The following is a 19,095-nucleotide window of genomic DNA, read 5'->3' on the forward strand; positions in this document are numbered from 1 at the left end:
CCTGTTGAGGACATGGCTTCAATTAGCACCAAGAGGGCTGGGAGCTTGCTTCCAAGGAGCCCTAACCTTGCAGCCGAAGCTATAGGGTGGGCTGAGGGATCTCAGAAAGGGCTCAGGGAGGCCTGGCCCCCAGTGTTCCTGGGAGTCCAGGAGATACCTCTGTTGGTGGTAGCAGGAGCAGCGGCAGCCTCTCCACACGGCCTGCTGAGCAGTGAGCAAACCCCAGTGGGCGGACAGGCATGTCAGGCAACACGGGAACTGGCCCTGTCCCCGCCATGAGGAAGGCCATCCCTCATGGTCACTGCTGGCTACCTTGGCAGTGGGAGCAGCAGCAGCAGCACTGGCCTGTGTGTCTCCCTGCCCCAGCTGGAACTTGTTACCTTCCCTGCTGATGGAATCCCTTCTCCCAGTGCTGCAGCCAGAGGCAGGATGACAGGGGGCCATGGCCAACATTCCCACAACCACTGGACACCACGTAACCATCTGGGCCTGTGGAAGCACTGAGACTCCACGGAAACATTAAGACACTAGGACCTACACACTATGGCAACCCCTGAACTCTAGGACAACCTTCTGGGGACTTCTAGACTCTGTGACAAAACCAAGTCCTCTATGGCAAAATACCCTAGCTCCCATAACAACAGAATCCATGGCAACACCCAGGGCATAGCAACTGGAACAGGCTGGTGGTATCCCAAAGGAACAGAGGATGATGAAGACTTGGGTTTAGAGTCAGGTCACCAGGGCACCTGCACTCCCTGAAGGACCATGTGCTCTGAGTGCTCCAAGCTGACTAGTCCCTGTCTATTCCTCCTACCTTCATCCAAGCCCAGTTGGATGACTGCAGTGTCTTCTCCCTATATGCCAAGTGTTTCCGATTCCTTTAAAGAGCTCCCAGCTATCAGCTCCTCCAGAAAGGCTTCCTGGATTGAACGACTAAGCTAGGAGCTAAATTTTGGTCCCCACCTTATTTATGCCTGCCTCTGGATTGCATTTGAGTGAAATACTCAGCTGTCTTTTCCTAAACTGGTTTACTAGCTTGGTTCTGCTATGTGCAGCCTGGTTCTTGCTTTCCTGTTGGGTTGAGCATCTGCCTTTGGCAGGGCATCCTCAGGGCTGGGGCAGGGGAGAACCAATCCCTGGATACAGCAGAGCACCGCACCTCAGGCAGAAGGGCCTAATCAGAGCTGCTTCTAAGCAAAGGGACAACCTCTGAGCAAAGAGACATCCTCTCCCTGGCTCCCTACAGAGGCCACGAGGGCAGTCCTCACACAAGCAACCAGATGCACAACTTGACAGGCCCTGGGCTGGTGGGCTCTTCAATCAGCAGCCTCTCCTTGACCAGTGGGTGCAGAACTCTTCTGGGGATCCTTCAGGGCAAAACTGACTGCTCTCCTCCACTCAAATGCCTGCCTACAGCCTACAATCGAGTTCCAGTGCATCATATTCAGGGTCTGCCATGGTCCCGCCCCAACTTGTCTTTCTGGTCTTTTCTCCTATTTCATCTCCTTTCTCACCACAATTCCAGCCAAAGAGTACTCCTCTCCACCCCACAATCGAGCCCCACATTCAACTCCTCCCTTCCTTTTCCAACTTCTCCTGTCTCTACTGCCAGATCTCACTCTTCTTTCAAAACTCACATCACTTCTCTAAAGCTCCCCCTGCCCTCCCACCCCCTGCCCACCCACCGCACATGCACACACACCATACATGCCAATTCTAGCTCCAGGTGACCTCACCCCTTTCTAACTTTTCACAGCATGTGCTATGCTCTGCCTTGTGGAATGAGCAAGGTCACTTCTTATCTTCTCTACTAGACTGTCAGAAACCAGGAAGCAAGGTCCAAAGCGTCAATCTCTGGGGCCCTGTGCTTTGCCCACAGTAAGTGCTTCACAAATTGCAACTGAATTAAATGGAACCAAATTCAAGGGTTCAGAGAGCTGTGAGGCTCCTGGAAGCAAGTACATCATAGGGGCTAAGTTCAAATCCTGGCTTTCCTGTTCACTTGCTGTACAGACTTTGGGCAGATTACCTATATTCCAGTGCCTCAGTTTCCTCATTTGTAAAACAGTACCTGGATCACAGGGTTATAGTGAGCATTCAGTGACTTTTTTATACACAAAGAACAAGAGTAGAGCCTCTCATAGGCTCATTGGTAAATGTTAGTCATCATTATTAGATTACCGCATTCACTGCGCCTATGTTTTTGTTTGTGGAGCTCCTAGAAGGCAGCTCCTCAGACTGGGGACGTCAGAGTTCTAAGCCCTGTGGCAGCCTAGGGACCCTGCAGAGAGAAGCCAGGGCCTCCTGGGTAGTTGCCAGATCCTCAAAAGGGAAGGGCCTGTTTAGTGGGTCACCAAGGGCAAAGGAAGCCTGTGTCATCAGAGACTGGGGAGTAGCCAGCACTTACAGTGTTTTTCTGGGAAAGAAGCCAGGGAGTCTGAACCCCTGCAGTCACTGCCTGGGGGTCTGTTTGGGGGAAGTTGTTCTGCCTTGGTCGTATTTCAGACTCTCTCAAACCTGTCCAGCTCTTGCATGCACACACACACACACACACACACACACACACACACACAAGTATACCTTTATTATGTGCAGGTGCTGGAGGCCAATGGGTGTGCAAACATTTATATGACCCATCCATGTGAACACATACCATCCACTGCACCCAACCTCACCCAAGTGCTTGGCTGGGGTTTATGTCCGTGTGCCGCTCAACCTATTAACCCAATACATCCAGACACACTTGCTTAAGTCCTGCTCTCCCAACATTTCCCTATCTTCCTATCCAGCCCAAGGTCCCGGTTTACAATCCTGGCTCTTCAAGGAAACACCTGGAGTTTATGGCATTAGTCAGCCTCCCAGACCAGACCCTGCCAACAGCAACACCCCAGCTGGATAACCTTCAAGATAATGTTGAAATTCCAAGGGGACCCACACCAGGAGCAATTCCAGCACACTGGGCCCTGGATCTGCTCTTGGTCTTGGTTTCTGCATTCCCAACTCACAGGAGCTGGAACCATGAGATGCCCAGGGCAAGAGCTGCTGCTCAGAAATTAGAAGACTCTGTGGAGAAGCCGCCCACTCCAGTGCTCCTGAAATGTATAACTGAGATGTCTAAAATAGATTCCAGGATGGCTCCAGCCCAGGCCCGGCCCCTGCAGAGCCCTGGCAGCCTTGCTGAGGTTTGGCTGGAGCTGAGGTAGAGAAGAACTGTGTCAAACATGCAACATACAATAGTGAGAGCCTGAAACCTGCTGGAGCTAAAGCTCCTGGGAGTGAAACTGTGACCTGCAGGTGGGCTGTGCTCTACACACTCCCATCCCCACCCCAGGACCAGAACAGGCCTGAGGAGTCTGGGGGCTCCCATTAGGTCCTCATTCACCCCTACTTAGATTCCCACCCCTGCAATTTGCCAGAGGCATGACACCTGGAAGAAAAACATGCTTATAAAAGATGAAAACACAGAGAACCATCAACTGTTTACTTAGGATGGAATGTACGGGGTGTGAACAAAACCATCTTAAAAAAAATGGGTTGATGTCAAAACCTCAAGGGCAATATACTGAGTGAAATAAGACAGACACATATGGACAAATATTGCAGGGTCTCACTGATAAGAACTAATTATAATATGTAAACTCATAGACATGAAATATAAGGTACCAAGATATAGGACGAGGCTTAAGAATGGGGAGTGGTTGCTTAGCATGAGCGGAATGTTCAACTAGGATGAACTTAAATGTTTGGAAATGAACAGGGGTGTTGGTAGCAAGATGTGAGAATAACTAACAGCTCCGAATGGTGCGTGAATGAGGTGGAAAGGGGAAGCTCAGAGTTATGTATGTTACCAGAAGGAAAGTTGGAGGTTAAAAGATGGGAATGTATAAAACTGAATCCTATGGTGGGCAATGTCCATGATTAACTGTACAAATATTAGAAATCTCTTCCATGAACCAGAACAAATGTATGACAATACAACTAGAAGTTAACAATAGAGGGGCATATAGGGAAGAAATATATACCTATTGCAAACCATATACTACAGTTAGTAGTATTTCAACATTCTTTCATAAACAGTAACAAATGTACTATATCAATACTAGGAGTCAGTAATTGAGTGGGGTTGGTTAGGGATATGGGAGGATTCGAGTTTCCTTTTCTTTTCCTTTTTTTTCCCCCCATCTTTCACTTTATTTCTGGCATGGAGTAATGAAAAGTTTCTAAAAATTGAACAAAAATTAAGTGTGGTGATGGATGCACAGCTGTTAGAGGGTACCAGGGGCAACTGATTGTACACTTTGGATCTTTGGATAGTTGTATGGTATCTGAACAATCCCAATAAAAATTTAAAAATTAAAAAAAAAAAAGATGAAAAGCCACCTGCTCTACCCCCTCACCCCAAGCACACACTGTTGCACCTACACGTGGTCCACAACAGTGACCACGCTGGCCACACACGTGCCACAACCCTATTCCCCTCTCAGCCTCCAGCTGGGAGACGTAAACAGTGCCTGGGGCATCTTCCTGGTCTGCACCCTGTTCTCTGCTGGTCAGAAGGAAGGGACCTGTGTTCGTTGAACGAGGCAGAACTGAACCCAGGAGGCTCTGGTTTCCCTACAGGCGGCTCAGTCCCCAGAAAGGGCAGTGTGGAGGAAGGTGTGAGAGGCAATGTCTGCCCAGATAGCTGATCCAGCGTTCTAAGGGCTCCTATCAGATGGACAGAGGAACCTGCCCACACAGGGCCAGTGAGCTAGGCCTGGCCCCAGGCCCTTCCTGTGCACAAGATGGGAGGCTGCAGACTCCAGGGACATCAAACACATCTGGGTAATCCAAACAGGGTGTGGGGGACGGTCAGCCAGCACAAATGAGAAACATGTGGCATCCATTTCCCCTCCACTGGCTGCCTAGCACAGGGGTTCCAGGCAGAGGGAAAAGGCTGCGGGGAGGAGAGCTCCCAGGTTGGGCTGGGAGGAAACCGATCCAGGTTGTGTGAGTCCCCGGCAGGGAGCCACTCTAAGCTGCAGACAGTACTGGGTGCGTGGTCCAGGTGGGGAGCTGGACTCCACTGAGCTTAGGAATCATCAGGGTGGGCAGGTGCCGCTCCTGCTGGTCAAATCTTACTCCAGAAGAAAAGGCAAATGGAAGAAAAAATGAAAGGAGGAGGTTAAGGGAGAAAAGATGGGATGGAGTATGGATAGGTGTCTAATCTCAAATATAAGGGTATTCTCTGAAAGGCTGACTATCTTAATCTCTAAGAAACCGGAAAACAAGTCAGGGCCCATGGATGGAAATTCTGGAAAGACAGACTCTTGGCTCCACAGAAGGAAGATCTTTCTAATAATGAGTGCTTTCCAGGAAAATAAGGTAGTGAGCCCTCTGTCACTAGGAGCGTGTAAACAGAACACCCACCTGCCTATGATACTCTAAAGGGATTCATTTCAGCTTTAGGTGGGTGGCTCAACCAGACAATTTTCCATTCTGTGGTTCTGTGAATTCTCAGGGAAGGGTGAGGGAGGTGGAGTACTCTGCAGAGAGGAGGGGATTTCTCTCTCCCTGCTGTACAGGGAGATACTGCAGTGTGCTGCAGAGGTGGAGCAGCAGCAAGGGTGCTGGGCTGCATTTATGAGCCCTGCAGACTCTGCTCTGCATGGTAAATGCAGAACTGGTGCTTCCTTGGGCCCCACGGAGCAGCCTGCACCTTCAGCCCTTGGGGTCAGAGGCTGCAAGGTATGGCTGTGCGTGGGGCAAGTGGGGAGAGGTAGGAGGTGGAAGGGCAGCTGCAGAGAAGGGCAAGATTGCAGGTTAGTGAAAGAGAAAGTTTCTGGCAGCCTGGGGTTGGGGCAGGTCATAGAAGGTTTTGATGTGATTGTAGACACAGAAGCAGGTGGATGGGAGGGTGGAACAAGAGTCAGGAGACACTTCAGGATTCCAGGTGGCTTGGTCCTGTTACCTAGTCAATCAGATCTAGAAGGTGTCTGTGGCCTGGGGTTGGAGCCACTATTGATGCTAAAGGACATCTCCCCAGGTTGGTTTATGTTTCAGGGAAGCAGAGAAGCTCTGGGCATTCCTGCTATATCTATACCTTCTCCCTGGAGCAGAAGAACTGCCTCTAAGACCAATACATCCATCCATCCACTAGTCTCAGAAGCAGAGATGTGGGCTGCCTGATGAAGAGGACAACAGCTTTGGCTACAGCAATCTGAACAAGGCATTGTTCAAAGGATAGAAACCGTACCTAGTGAGGGCCCACAGAGCACTAAGCCTAGCCTTGAGAGAAAAAACTGAACATGCTGATAAAACAAACGCTCTCCTCAGCACTAGACCTGGGGAAGGTAGGAGGACTCACAGCTCAAAGCTTCTGTGCCAATTCCTTCTCAGCACACCTACGCACTCACCTGCAGGCCCTTGCCGCTTGCCACAGTCCTTCTTGTAGCCTCTGAGAAGGAAGAGCTCCCCAAGCTCCACCCCACGAGAGTGAAAGGCCCAGGGCATCCCTGCTAGAGTTCTCCACTCATCACTGTGGCCACTGGAGGAGAAAGGACACAGGGAGAAGACAGACGATGGTGGTGGAAAGACTAAAAATCAGGAGGCCTGGTTCTGTTCTTGGCCCTGTCCAAATGACTGGGTGGCCTTGGGCAAGTCCCTCGTCCTCTCTGGCCTTCAGTGTTCTTATCTATAAAATGTGGGGCTTGAACAAGATGATCCTTTGAGATTTGAAGTCTGTGATTCTCCAAGCATCCATCCACCACTGCAACCTGAGGGTGGGGGGTGTAAGCTAGCTCTGTCCTCACTCTCCTGCTGGGGTGGGAGGTGGGGCATCGGGAATGGTTCAGGTGCAGAGCCTCTGACACAAGGATGCTGGGTGAGCTGGCACATACTACATGTTCACTCTGAGCATCAGTTCTTCTTTGGAGAACTCACAACTCTTCTACGTGCCCCCCAACCCCCTGCATTGTAGAAAAAGGGGAAAAAAGGGTTTGTGAAACCGTTTCTTTCTCCCCTGCTCAAAGCATCCCAGAGCACATTCCCTGAAGTAAAACAAAAAAACCCAGCAACCAATTGACTTAGAAATGGAGACCTTCCTGCCTGTTTTCCTCCTTTCTGTTTGGTCTGTACTTCTAAGGTTCTAACTGTTGTCACCCTCACTGGGTCCAGACACCATCTGTGAAGAAGAACCAGGAACTTCAGGTTCTTAGGTTTTTTTGCTTTGGGTTGCTGTGGCTTTACCACTTTTTCCCTTTGCCTGGAGGATTGGAGGCGGGGGAAGCTGAATGTGTGGGAAGTCAACAGATTGATTTCTCTTTGAGATCCTTAGGTCCAGGGCCAACAATGGAAGAAGATGTGGTTTGGGATATTATTGTATTTAGTGTTTAACGACTCTATATTAATATGGTTTCTCTTTAAATTGCTTGGGACATTTTCTAGGTCTAACTACCATATACTACCCCTTCCTCATCCCTATAGGATGAAGAAGAGCCATGGGAGTCCCAGAAGAGGCCACAGAGATTAGATCTTCCACATAGGGAACTCAGTAATGCAGCCTCCCATCCTGGCCCAGATTCAGGCCAGGGTCCTGGGCTGCCTTTCCTCTGAGAGCCAAACTGCCTGATACAGACTATCGGGCCAGGGTCCAAAAGCATCAGGTTCCTGGGATTAGCCCATTTCCCCCCAGGCACCCACCTCAGTCTTCCAAGTTTCTAGATTCCCCCGTTCCCAGCTACTTGGCAGCTTCCAAGGTGAGGGAAGGGGCAGGGAGCCTGCCCAGACCATCTGGGCCCCAGCTGATTTCTGGGAAGGGTGTGATCAGGTTTCAGTTCTTCTCTTTTATTCCAGAAAGGCTATTATTTGGGGCTGCCTCCCATCACCCCTCAGAAATTGGGTCTTGGCATCTTCGCGGGCCTGGGATGGTACAAGGGAGTGTGTGTAACCCAACTCTGAGCCTCACTGGTGGGGAACAAATACCCTGTGTCACTAGTCACCACCCTGAGATATCAAGGTAGCCACTCTTCTCCCCAGGGGTCATTCTGCTCTCTACTGAGGTCCCATCCTGAGACCTGGAAACCTTCATGGACTCCGGCACACTGATCTGGCTCTGTTGTTCCCCCAGTCAGTCTACCGTCCACCCCTACCCCCACCCTCACCCAGGAGAAAGCCAACCACGGTCCCTGCCTGGGGCCTCTCCCAGCCACCAACTGGTGCCAACATTTGCCCTCCTAGGGCCTGAACCCTCCCCTCCCCCACCTCAGCTGGAGACAGCCCAGCAAGTTTGTTGAACTATCCACCCCTCTCCCCCCAGCAGAGGGAGCCCCTCCACCCCTCTGTGGAGTCATCAGGGCAAGTCTGGTGGCCCATGCCCAGCAGACACTTGCCTTGGTTGGGCCCCTCTTTACCAGTTGACTCTCCCTCCCTTTGATCAGGTCTCCTAGAAAGAGCTGCAACTTAGGGATCAGGAGATAAATGCAGAACCGGCCCACGACCCTTTGGGCCCTGCGTTTCCCCAACGGGAAAGTGGGGAGAGGTGTTCTCTCTTCATCTCCAAGGCTGCTCAGAGGCTCCCATGCAAGGTGCTTTGAGAAGTGACCAATGCTGAGCAGGAGGAAGGGAGCATAGCCCCGCCTCTCCCTCTCCTCCCACCCTTCGCCCCTCTCCCCAGCTCTAGGACTATTTGTCAGGGTGATCAAGAGGGCTTCAACCAGGCAGCCAGGTCCAGGGGCAGTGGTGCTGGGACTTCCAGGTCTGGGGCATGGGGTGGGAGCAGATCAGCAAAATCATCCCAAACAGGTGAAGCCCTGACCTTGACAATGGGGTGTGCCCTCTGCTGTCTGTGCCCCTGACACTCCCTTCCCCTCCTGTTTCAGGCAGGGATCTACCATTCCCACTCTCCTCTCAGTCCCTCAGAGAATGCTCTTGCTCCAGGCTGCCTGGTGCCTCCTTCTTACCCCTCAGTTATAATTCAGTTATCACCTCCTTGGAAGAGGCCTAAAGCAGTCCGCCCCTTCTCAGTCCCTCCCTATCACATGGTCCTAATTCATTTCCTCCACAGTCTTCACCAGGGCCTGGAATTATTTTATTTATTTATTTACTCTTTTACTGTCTGTCTCACCCCATTCGAATGTAAGCTCCTGGAGGGCAGGGCCTGACAGGCTCAACCCTGGCACCCAGCATGGGATGGCACACTCTGAAATGTGAGGCTGCCAGTCTGTTTTCACCCCACCCCCATCCCCACTTTCCCCTGCAGTGGTCGGGGCCTTCAGAGGGGCTCTCCGAGGGAAAAGGCTGTTCTTCCGTCCATCACCCTTCTCTAGTCTCTTGACTATCCTGCAAAGCCCATTTCTGGACTCCTACACGAGGATCTCTGCTCCAATGGTCCAAATCCTTGCCCCTGGTCAGGGGACCGTCATCCTGATCTACATCAGAGTCTCGGGGCCCTGGGAAGACTGCAGCAGGCCAAGCCAGCCTCCTCCAGCTTCGCGTCGTCTAGGGTCACCAGGCGAGCCCCCCCCATACATCCCCGCCCCGCGGCACCGAGGCGCACCTCGCCAGTCCACCCACCGCAGCCCGCGTCGGCCCCGCCCCTTCACACGCGTGCGGACACGCCCCTTCCCAGCCCCCAGCGGGGCGGGCAGCCTGCCGGGTACCCGGGAAGCTCCGGTCCCTCGGCGCCCAAGGACCCAGATCCCAGCCGCCCGCAACAAGTCCGCGGAGCCAAAGATGCCCGCCCAGGCTCCAGGCCTCGCGCCGTCCTCCTGTAGCCCCGGCCGGACCGGTGCCGGCTGCCGAGTCAAGGCAGCCTTGCGTCCCTCAGATCCCGGATCTATCTCTCTCGCAGAGAAAGGGCTCTCCCGGGAAAGCAAGAGCAGTTCCGGGGCCCGCTCCGGGTTTTTTTGCATAGACTCTTCAGGCTCGGAGAACAATGGAGGAGCTCTCCGCGCTTCCTCCGCCCAAGCAAGCTTTGTTCCTCCCTTCCCGCCCGCTCGGCTTCCATTAGCCAAAGGGCAAAGGCTTCCCGGTCAACCAGGAGTCTCGGCGCGAAAGCCCCGACCTTTCCACACACCCTAAAAACCTGAGGGGTAGGGGTTGGGGCCAGAGCCAGGGCCGAGGTTTAGGACGAGCATCCAGATGCGCGCAGCTGGCTGCCCGCCCGCCCCCTAGCCCCAGACGCTTCTCCTTGCCAGAACCCCCACACCCGGGAAATCCGATTCGTGTTCCCATCGGGGATCCAGAGAGGAAGTGGAGCCTCAGCTTTGCTTCGGGCCAACCAGCCCTCACATCTGCTCTCCCCACATCTGTCCTCTAGATCCGGGCTCTCACCGGACGTTCCTCTAGCAATACAGAGCGCTCTCTTGCTGACAACAGACCACACCACAACTGAGGTCTCCACCAGTCCCAGATTTTGCCATATTAAGATTCTGGGCTTCAAAATTCAAGGAAGCTAATGGGCTCTATTTGTGAGAATCGATTATCTCCAGCCCACCTCAGAAAGACTAGAGCAGAGCCTGGGTTCCTACACCATGACGTCTTCAAGACGGCACACTTTAGCACCTGGAGGTGGGCCAGTCCTGTACATCTGGGGGCAATACCCTCTCATAAGCCAACCATGGTCAGGAGAGCCTCAGGGGGTTGGGGGAAGAGGCAGCTCCACGCTCCCCACACCTTCCCCTGCAGCTGCCAGGGGAAAGCCAGGGGAGGGGTGGGGCGGGGCAGCAGGACTTACCCAGCATCTGGCTGAAGAGCAGCTGCTCCAGGTCTCCCAGCACAGTCACCACGAGCTCGGGGTCCACCTTGAGGAAGGCACGCTCCTCCTGACCCTTGGCGGTGGGCACGGGCCCAGAGCCCTTTTGCGCCTTGGCCTTGCTGGAGAGCAGCTCATCGTCCGACTTGCCGTCATCGCTCACAGCCGCCTCCGGCGCCTTGCTGAGCGGCTTGACCTCGGCATAGGGGCCGCGTGGGATCCGGCTCGGCTTTCCCAGGTTGGGAGCGAGAGGGGCCAGCGGGGTCTTGGCGCCGCCCGCCGGGCTGCCCTTGGCTTGAAAGAGCGAGTGCTCGGACTTGGACAGCGTCTTGGACATTAGCGGAGCCTCGCGGCCCTTGAGCCCCACCTTGCCCAAACCCTTGGGCGCCTTGGCCATATCGTCGCTCCACTCGGGCTCATACAGCTGCAGCTTTTTCTCGGAGTCCGTGAGGAACGAGAGGTTGGTAAGCGACTTCTGCTTGCGCAGGTTGGAGGCGGGCGGCCCGCCGGGGACTCGGCTGTCCACGCTGCCTGACTTGAAGACCTTCAGCTCGGCCGCGCTGGCCTTGCCCATGCCGCCACTGCCGCCAGGCGCCTTGGCGCGCTTGGGCAGCATGCCTCTGCCGTCCGCCGCTGCTGCCTTCCTGCCCGCGTCCCGCGGCTCGTCCGCGCTCTCGTCGCCGCCGCCGCTCAGCTCCACCTCGGGCTGCACGCTCTTGACGCTGCTGCCCAGCATTCTGCCCGCGAGGAGCGCATGGACGATCCGCGCGTCTGCAGGCACCGGGGGGTGGGAAGGGGAGGGGGGTGGGAGGGCGGAGAAGAGAGGAGGGGGAGCAGGGAGGAGGATGCGGGGGAGGAGGAGGGGGAGAGAAAGGACGGAAGAAACCCGGGAAGAAGGGGAGAGGAAAGGGGAGGGAGGGAGGGAGGGAGGAGTGAGGCGAGCCGAAGACGCAGGGGAAAGAAACGCAAGGAAGGAAGCCGGGGTAAAGGAAAGAGCAAGAAAACCGTGGGGAAATAGGGGGGTGGGGTGGGGTGGGGACGGAGGAAAAGGGGCGGGGCGGGAAAAGTGCAAATTAAAATTTTTAAATCAATCAAAAGAAGAATGGAAGCACCACGGCTCGGCAGGCGCCCGGAGGTGCCTGGGTTTCCTGGTCCAGGTCCCCGGCCTGCCCGCCTGTCAGTCCCGCCGGCTGTGCACTGCCCGGCGGCGCCCTAGCCGCACTCCGCCCGCTAGCTCGAGTAGAGGCTGCGGGCTGCAGCTCGAAACGGTGGAAGGAGAGGAGGGGAAGAGGGGGGCAAACGGGAGGAGGGAGGAGTGTGCGTGAGTGGAGGAAGGTGGGGGAGAGAGAATGTGGGTCTATTTCTGGCTCGGGAGGGGGAGGTATCTGCAAACGAAGCTCGAAGGGCGGATAAAGGATCCGACCAGTTTTCCCCCTCACTTTCCGCGATGAGGCAGGGAGAAATCTCGGAGGGCAGGGGTTGTCCCCTGCCACGTCCGAGGAAAGGATGGATATGTTGGGGAGATATGCGGGAGCAGGTAAAACGGACTGAGAGGGCAGTTCAGGTTATGGGAGGGAGAGTGGACCTGTGAGGCCTGGGGAGGGGTGTTGGAAGCAGGGTGGGGGAGGAACATTCAGGTTGCTGGTTCCTTGCCCATCCCAGACCATCCCTGGTTTCTGCCCAGGAAACTCCCAGTCCCACCTTGTTTCAGTCTTTGAGACACAAGGCCCCCTCCTGAGTTCCAGAGGTAGGGAATAGGGGTAGGACAAGGGCAGCTTGGAGAGACAGCCCAGGACTGACTGGGGAGGGGGGTGGGAACAGCAGAGCAAAGGACTAAGTCTTGGGATTCCAAGACTGCATTCCCCTTTTGACTGCATGACCTTCTCGAAGTCATTTAACCCCTCTGGGTCTCTGTGTTCTCCTATAGTGATTATAATACCAGCTTCGTAAGTAAAAGGGCTTTGGAACTCTAAATCACTGTGCCAAATCTGGGGGATCAGGAGGAGACAGCACAGGCCCCTTGCCTGCCAGAGCTAACATGGGTTCCTTAGCCCTTCTCTCTCCTCTCCCATACTGGGCCCAGGGAAGAAGGATGGGGTGGAGATTGGGGCAAGAAGCAGATGAAGTAGGCAGCAGCTTGCCTGAGACTGCCTCTCAGTAGCAGGTGACATTGCCCATTTCTCATGGCCTCCCAAGTCAGGGTCAGGGTTCCTGAGCAAGAGACCCTCAGGTGAGGAGGTGCACACAGGCTAAAGTGGAGGGGATGTCTCTGAAAGCAAAGTTTGCTCCAGGAGGAGCAGGCCCCAGAATGGACCCACACACTGTGGGTTTTAGAGACCTAAGAACTCTGCCAGAATGCCCTAATCATCAGATTATCCCCCAACACTATCCCCAACCCTGCTCCTTCACCCTAGAATGTGAACTCTGTGCCTGAGTCTCATGGTTCACCCACTCTCCTAGTGCTAATCATCACAGCTGGCATGGTGTGAGAAGTATTTGTGTATGTGTCTATCTCCCCTGCTGCAACTGTGTTGGTTAGACAGATTCGAAGGCCTGAGCTCTGTATAACGGCTCATGTACCCTTCATGACACTCAGATCCTGGTGGCATCCCCGGGACACTCTGCCTTCCATGAACCCAGGACTGAAAGTGAGATGCCATAAAATCTGCAAGGGCAGGGGTCACAGCAGAGAGGATGTCCTTTCCACAGTACTGAGATTACAGGGTGTCTGGTGAGCATGGACCCTTGGCTGAGCCTTGGAAATACAGAGAAAGATGGAGATTCCGCCCTCAAGGAATGGAAGGTCTGGCAGGGCATACAGTACAAGACCTGGGAAAATAATAATCCTGTCCCTGTGAAAAGCAGTGTCACACACATCAGCGCATTCACCATCCCAGGTATGTCTCACAGATGTATGTATACTAATTACAGTGATGACAAGCGGGAGACTGAACGCAGGAGGGCAGGGGCGCTGGTTGCCTCATTCACTTCTCTAATCACAGAGTCCTGGACTTACCTAGTAGATGCTGAATACATATGAATGAAGAGTAAGAGATTTTGTTGGAGCATTGCCAAATTCTTCACCAAAGAACAACTCCACTCCCCCACAAAACAAAAAACAAAACTAACAAACAACAAAAAGATTGGGAAGGGAAAATAGATGGAAGGAATCTTGAAGGTTTCTGAGAATAAAGTGTATTTTAAATAAGAGAAAGCTTCACTACCTTGGAGGAATAGAGGGAACGAGTTGGGTTCAGTGTTAACCAGATCCTGTTGCAGAAGGCACAGGGCAGTCTGGCCTTGGGGGAACCTGCATTCAAAATTTAGGAAACAGAGGGAGAACCAGGGCTTTCACTTTTCCAGATAGGGAATAACAAACAATAAGGGACTGATTGAAGGAACTGGGGTATTATCCAGAACATGCCAGAACCTGGCCAAGGCACAGAGAGCACCAGAAGAATGAGGCCAGCCACAGGACTCACATTTATGGCCAAACACAAGACCCCAGATCAAGGCAGACAGCAAGCCCTATCTCCAATGCCAAATCATTGGGTAGTCGTGCCCATGCCCCTCCTCCCCCATCCCACAGGCCACTTGTAATGAAATCACGAACCATCACTTCTGAAGTCCTCAGCCTTACTCATTCTCTAATCTGCACTGGACATACCTAATACAATTACATGGGAACCTCCCCTTTCCTAAAAGTGGCAATTTAAGATTCTGGGGATACCTGTTCTCTGTTCTACCAGGTTACAGCAGTTCTTGCTTATTGTCTAAACCAAACCTCTTTTCCTGTGTATAAATTTGTCTTCTCCTTAGGAGACAAGCAGAAGTTAACTAGTTACCATCCTTGCTGAAAAACATCACTTCCACTGTGGTCCATTCCACCCAGTGTGTACTGCTATAGGCAAAACCTGGTGCTCTCTCCCCTGGGTAAATTTGGCCCTTTGCTCTGGTGTCCATATCTGCAGGTTGGCTCCTCTCAAATTAATCTTCAGAACTGCTGTGAAACATATTCCATTTGTTGCTTTGTTCACCTGCACTTCCTTGTCACTGGATGCCCAATGCCCCAAGGACCTAGTCTTCCTTCTTCCCTGGTTATCTTAGTCCCTCATTTGTTCCTGTATTTTAATCTGGTCCCTTCCCTCTCTCCTTACCCATCTTTGTTCCTCTGTTCCTCCTCTTGAGGGATACCCTATTCCCCAAATCCCAAGTCCTTTCCCTTCCACCAATAAACAACTCCTGAAATTCTGCTTCCTTCAAGAGCGGTTGTCAGAAGAGGGGTGCTAAGCTCCCCTCCATACCATCTAAACCTAAATGCTCCACACTCCCTCCTCAAATAAAACCTCCTGAGTTAACTCAGTGCTGATCCCCTTGGGTGTCTGTCCTCTCTCTGTCTACACCAGCACTGCTCACATTCACACTCTCATTCTTTAAAGGGTCTTGCCACAGCCACGTGGTGGTCCCTTTAAGTAGTCATCTTGGCACCCTGGAACTTTCAGATGCTCCCTAATGTGACCTCTCCTTCTAGCTGGCTCTTTTTTGATTCCTTCCACATCCCCTTAGTTTCCCACCATCCTCTACTGCAGTGGGAGTGCTCTGCTGCCCTGGCAACAGCCATTCCAGCATCAGTCGATAAAGCCAATATGTGCAGAACGTTTCCTCGAGTGATTCCCAAAGAGAGAGGGACCTGCCCTGTCACACCATCCCCAAACCCAATCCTGAGCCCCTCCCACTCTGCCATTCTCCCCTTCCCCACTCTGCAAGACAGGCAGGCTGAGAACAGTCCACTGAAGAAAATCCTGCAATCATGGAAGACTACGTGATGAGGGAGAGGCCAGGCCGGGCAGGGAGTGGGTGCTGGTGAAGTTGGTGGCTTGCCTAAGGGGGCTGGATATGGCCGTTTCTGAAGGGGAGGCAGGGAAAGGCACTGGTTTGGAATCATGGAAGTCCCTAATCTTCAGCTCCCTACAGACCTTGTCACCCCACTCCTCTCTTTCCAAAGGCACTGGCAGTTTCTGGGATGGGGATGGGGTGAGTGATGTGACCACATATGTTAGCCGAAAACTTAGAGCAGTTTAAGGAATGAAGATAAAGGCATACAGTCAAGGAAAGGCATGGTGTGTGATTTTATATTCTCATGCCCCTGTGATCAGAAATGGACCCAACTCAAGTCATTTGCAGTAGGTCTGGGGACTCTGCCTGTTTGGATTGGGTTAGAGAGCTGGGGTGGCACTGGAAGAGAGGAGGGGTTCTCCCACCCTGTTGACCTGGAAAGGGGTATCTGAGGCAGGGGGCAAGGGGTAGGGGAGTCTGTACTTGGCTCCCTCCAGGGCTAAGGCAGAGCAGGGAAAAAGGGCGGTAGGGTTTTCGTTTGTTTTGTTTTTTTTCCTTTGCCCACAGTTCAGGATCTAGAGAGCAAGGGCTAGGAATCATGGCTTTGCAATCTAGCCCATCCATCCTGGGCCAGGGGCAGAGGTGCACCAGCCCGAATGAGTGGCAAGCTCCTTCTTTAAGTTTTCTCTGCCCAGACCTCCGTGATGAGGTTTTTTCACAACCTCCCTGGCACCTCTGCCTTTTTTGAAGGCCCTCTAGCCATTGCTCCCTACTTATCCTGTGCTTTCCTCTTCCATGTCATTCCACCTACCAGCAGGGACTTCTTGAGCACCCACAATGTGCCCATGGCCAGGCTGGAGGCTGCTGAGATTGCTGACAGCCTATGTGCAGTCTCGTCTGCAGTCACACAACCAGCTCCCCACTGATCAGACCTGGTTCAGTGCTTTCCATGTGCCAGGCATGGTATGTGCTGGGGGATAAGGTAGAGAACAAAACAGACAAAATTCCCTGTCCTCATGGCATTTATATTCAAACAGGAGGGACAGACAATAAGCTAGATAAAAATGTTCACTGAAAAGTGTTAAGGAGAACAAATAAAGCAGGGAGGGGAATATGGAACATCCAGGGACAAGGGTTGGCTTTTCAATAGGGTGGCCAAAGAAGGCTTCTCTTAGATGGCGACATTTGAGTAAAGATCAGAAGGAAGAGAAGAGAAGGAAGAACTCCCCAGGCAGAGGGCGTAGCCACAGCAAAGGCCCTGAGAGTGTGCCTGGCATGTGTGAGGAGCAGCAAGGAGATCAGCGTGGCTGGAGAGGAGAGGATGTCGGGGACAGTGGCAGGCAATGAGACAGAGATGTATGGGGGTCAGGGGGTGGATATCAGTGCATGAAGGCTTTGGGCTTTTACCCTGAGTGATATGGGAGCCATTGGCAGCTTGGAAGCAGAAGAATGACCTGACCTGGCCTCCTTCTCAAAAGGGCCTCTTTGGCTGCTGGGTGGAGAGCAGATTGCTGGGCTCATTGGTGGAAGAAGTCCTAATAATCCAGGTAGTAGACGATGGTGGCTTGGATCTGGGTGGTGACTGTGGTGGTGGTAAGAAGTGGTCAGATTCTGGATATATTTTGAAGCCATTAGTATTTGCTGATAGATGAGATGTGGGTGTGTGGGAAAGAGATTTATCAAGAATATCCCCAGGATTCTGGCTTGGACAAGTCTAAGATTAGAGTTGCCATCAATCAAGATAGGGGACACTTCAAGAGGAGCTGGTTTGGGAAAAGCATCGGGAGTCCTCTATTCTCCCTAGCCCTTCCTGGAGCCAAATGAACTCCCCTAGGATGGCTTCCCTGACTTTCTCCACCCAGTTCACTGTGACCACTTTCATAATTTCCTAATGTCACAAGCCATCATTCATCTTTTGCTCATTTGTGTTCCCAAGGATCCAACTTTGGTTGTTCTGAACAGTTTTTCCTACAGTGCCATCAAACTAGGCATTTCCTAAGGACAAGAACTGTCTCCTCTGTCAGACCGGCTCTCCCAGGGGGCAGTGACTATGAGCTTTTTTTCAAATCCCATCACAGTTCTATGCACACAGTGGGCTCTCAAAAATATTTGGTGAATGACGATTGATTAAATGAATGAATGCGTGACTCAGAACAGATGTGTGGGGAACTGTAAACAGCAGTGACCTCTCACTACCCTGTGGCAAGAAATGGTGCAGCTGGTGTGCTGGAATGGAAGCCAGGCCTCTGGGATGATGTCCCAGCAAAATCTTGTCTCTCTTCCCTGCAGCCCTGGACCAGAGGGAGCCCAGCAGGCCCTCTCGCTGCCCCTTTGAGAAAAGCTTAGGCTTCTCAGGGATATGACTGGTGAGGCCCATGGGTCCTGTGATGGCTGACACTCTATCTTGCTGCCACATCTCTTCTCTGCTCAAAGGCATGGAGACGATTTTGCAATATGTTTGGGACACAGGAACAAGAGTGGACAACATCTCCTCTCAGCCGAGGCTCCCTGGCACATGTAGCAGTCCCAGCTGGGACTGCAGCCCCAACTTCCACCCCCACCCACAGAAGAAAAGAGGACAAAGGACACACTATTCCAACATGGATGCTCCAGCTTGCTCACCCCTCGAGGGGCCTCATCCAGGAAGCCCTCCCAGACTGATCCACTTGCTTCCCCGGCTTACTGGGCCAGTTGCTACTTTTGCTTTGCCAGGGCTTTGGTAATTAAGACAATTCTGTGGACTCTGAAGAGCCCTGACTCAGCCTCTCTGGCCCCAGGATGCTCCTTGAGCTCTGGGCTTAGGGATTTTTCCTCTGGGCCTCAAGGTCAGGTGGTTCAAGAGAGGTTGGGGGTTCAAGAGAAGTTTGCTGTTTGCCTGACCCGCTGGGGAAAATGAAGCTCAGCAAACTGGAGGCTGGGAGTGGAGCCAGGGGCCTTGGGCCTCAGTCTGCCCTCTGGCCCAACAGTCTCAGGTAGAGTTCCTGGGAGGGTAGAAAGGCCGAGAAGCTCTAAGTGACAACTCACATTCCTTAGAGCTCAGAGCTGGCTGGATACATCTTGCTGAGTCTCTACACCAACAGGGCAAGGATGGAACAGGGATGAGCCTGCCCAGAGTGTGAAAGGGAGGGGCAGAGACCAGGCTCTGAGAAGGAAAACAAGGCACCTCTGGTTATACAAGGAACTAGGACTAGAGCCCACGGCTCAGAGTTCTCAGCTGGCGGGCACGGCTCTCCAAGGCTGGGAGGGGGCACAAACCCTACCTTCAGAGGCAGGAGTCTCTGGGCTGTGTAGCTCCCAGAGAGAGGTGGAGTGGGACCTGGGGCTGATGGACTTCTTGGAGAACCTGTTCCAAACCTGGGAGAAGACAGCAGGAGCCAGAGCCCCAAGGACTGGCCCCTCCTTTGGCCACGGGTTTCTTGGCTGGCATCAGGGCTGGGAAGTCCAGGGCTAGGGAGATTGAAATTAGGGCTGGGCTGCTGCTCTGTGTTCTTTCAAGTGTCTTGACCCTTAGGTTAGAACATAAG

The 19,095-nt window shown here is 53.1% G+C and overlaps 1 protein-coding gene across 7 annotated transcripts in view; it reads right to left on the reverse strand.

Moving 5' to 3' along the window:
• Positions 1-19,095, reverse strand: part of NAV1 (neuron navigator 1) — a 266,333-nt gene that overhangs the window by 154,276 nt on the left and 92,962 nt on the right. For 6 of the 7 annotated variants that reach the window (XM_037825057.1, XM_037825059.1, XM_037825058.1 and 3 more), the window contains exon 4: positions 10,718-11,506. The exons of the other annotated variant lie outside the window; for it this stretch is intronic. In XM_037825057.1, coding sequence (XP_037680985.1) covers positions 10,718-11,506 — 789 coding nt within the window. The remainder of the gene's footprint in view (positions 1-10,717; positions 11,507-19,095) is intronic. 7 annotated transcript variants of the gene reach the window in all.

Source organism: Choloepus didactylus, chromosome 2 (genome assembly GCF_015220235.1).
Source record: "Choloepus didactylus isolate mChoDid1 chromosome 2, mChoDid1.pri, whole genome shotgun sequence".
NCBI lineage: Eukaryota > Metazoa > Chordata > Mammalia > Pilosa > Megalonychidae > Choloepus > Choloepus didactylus.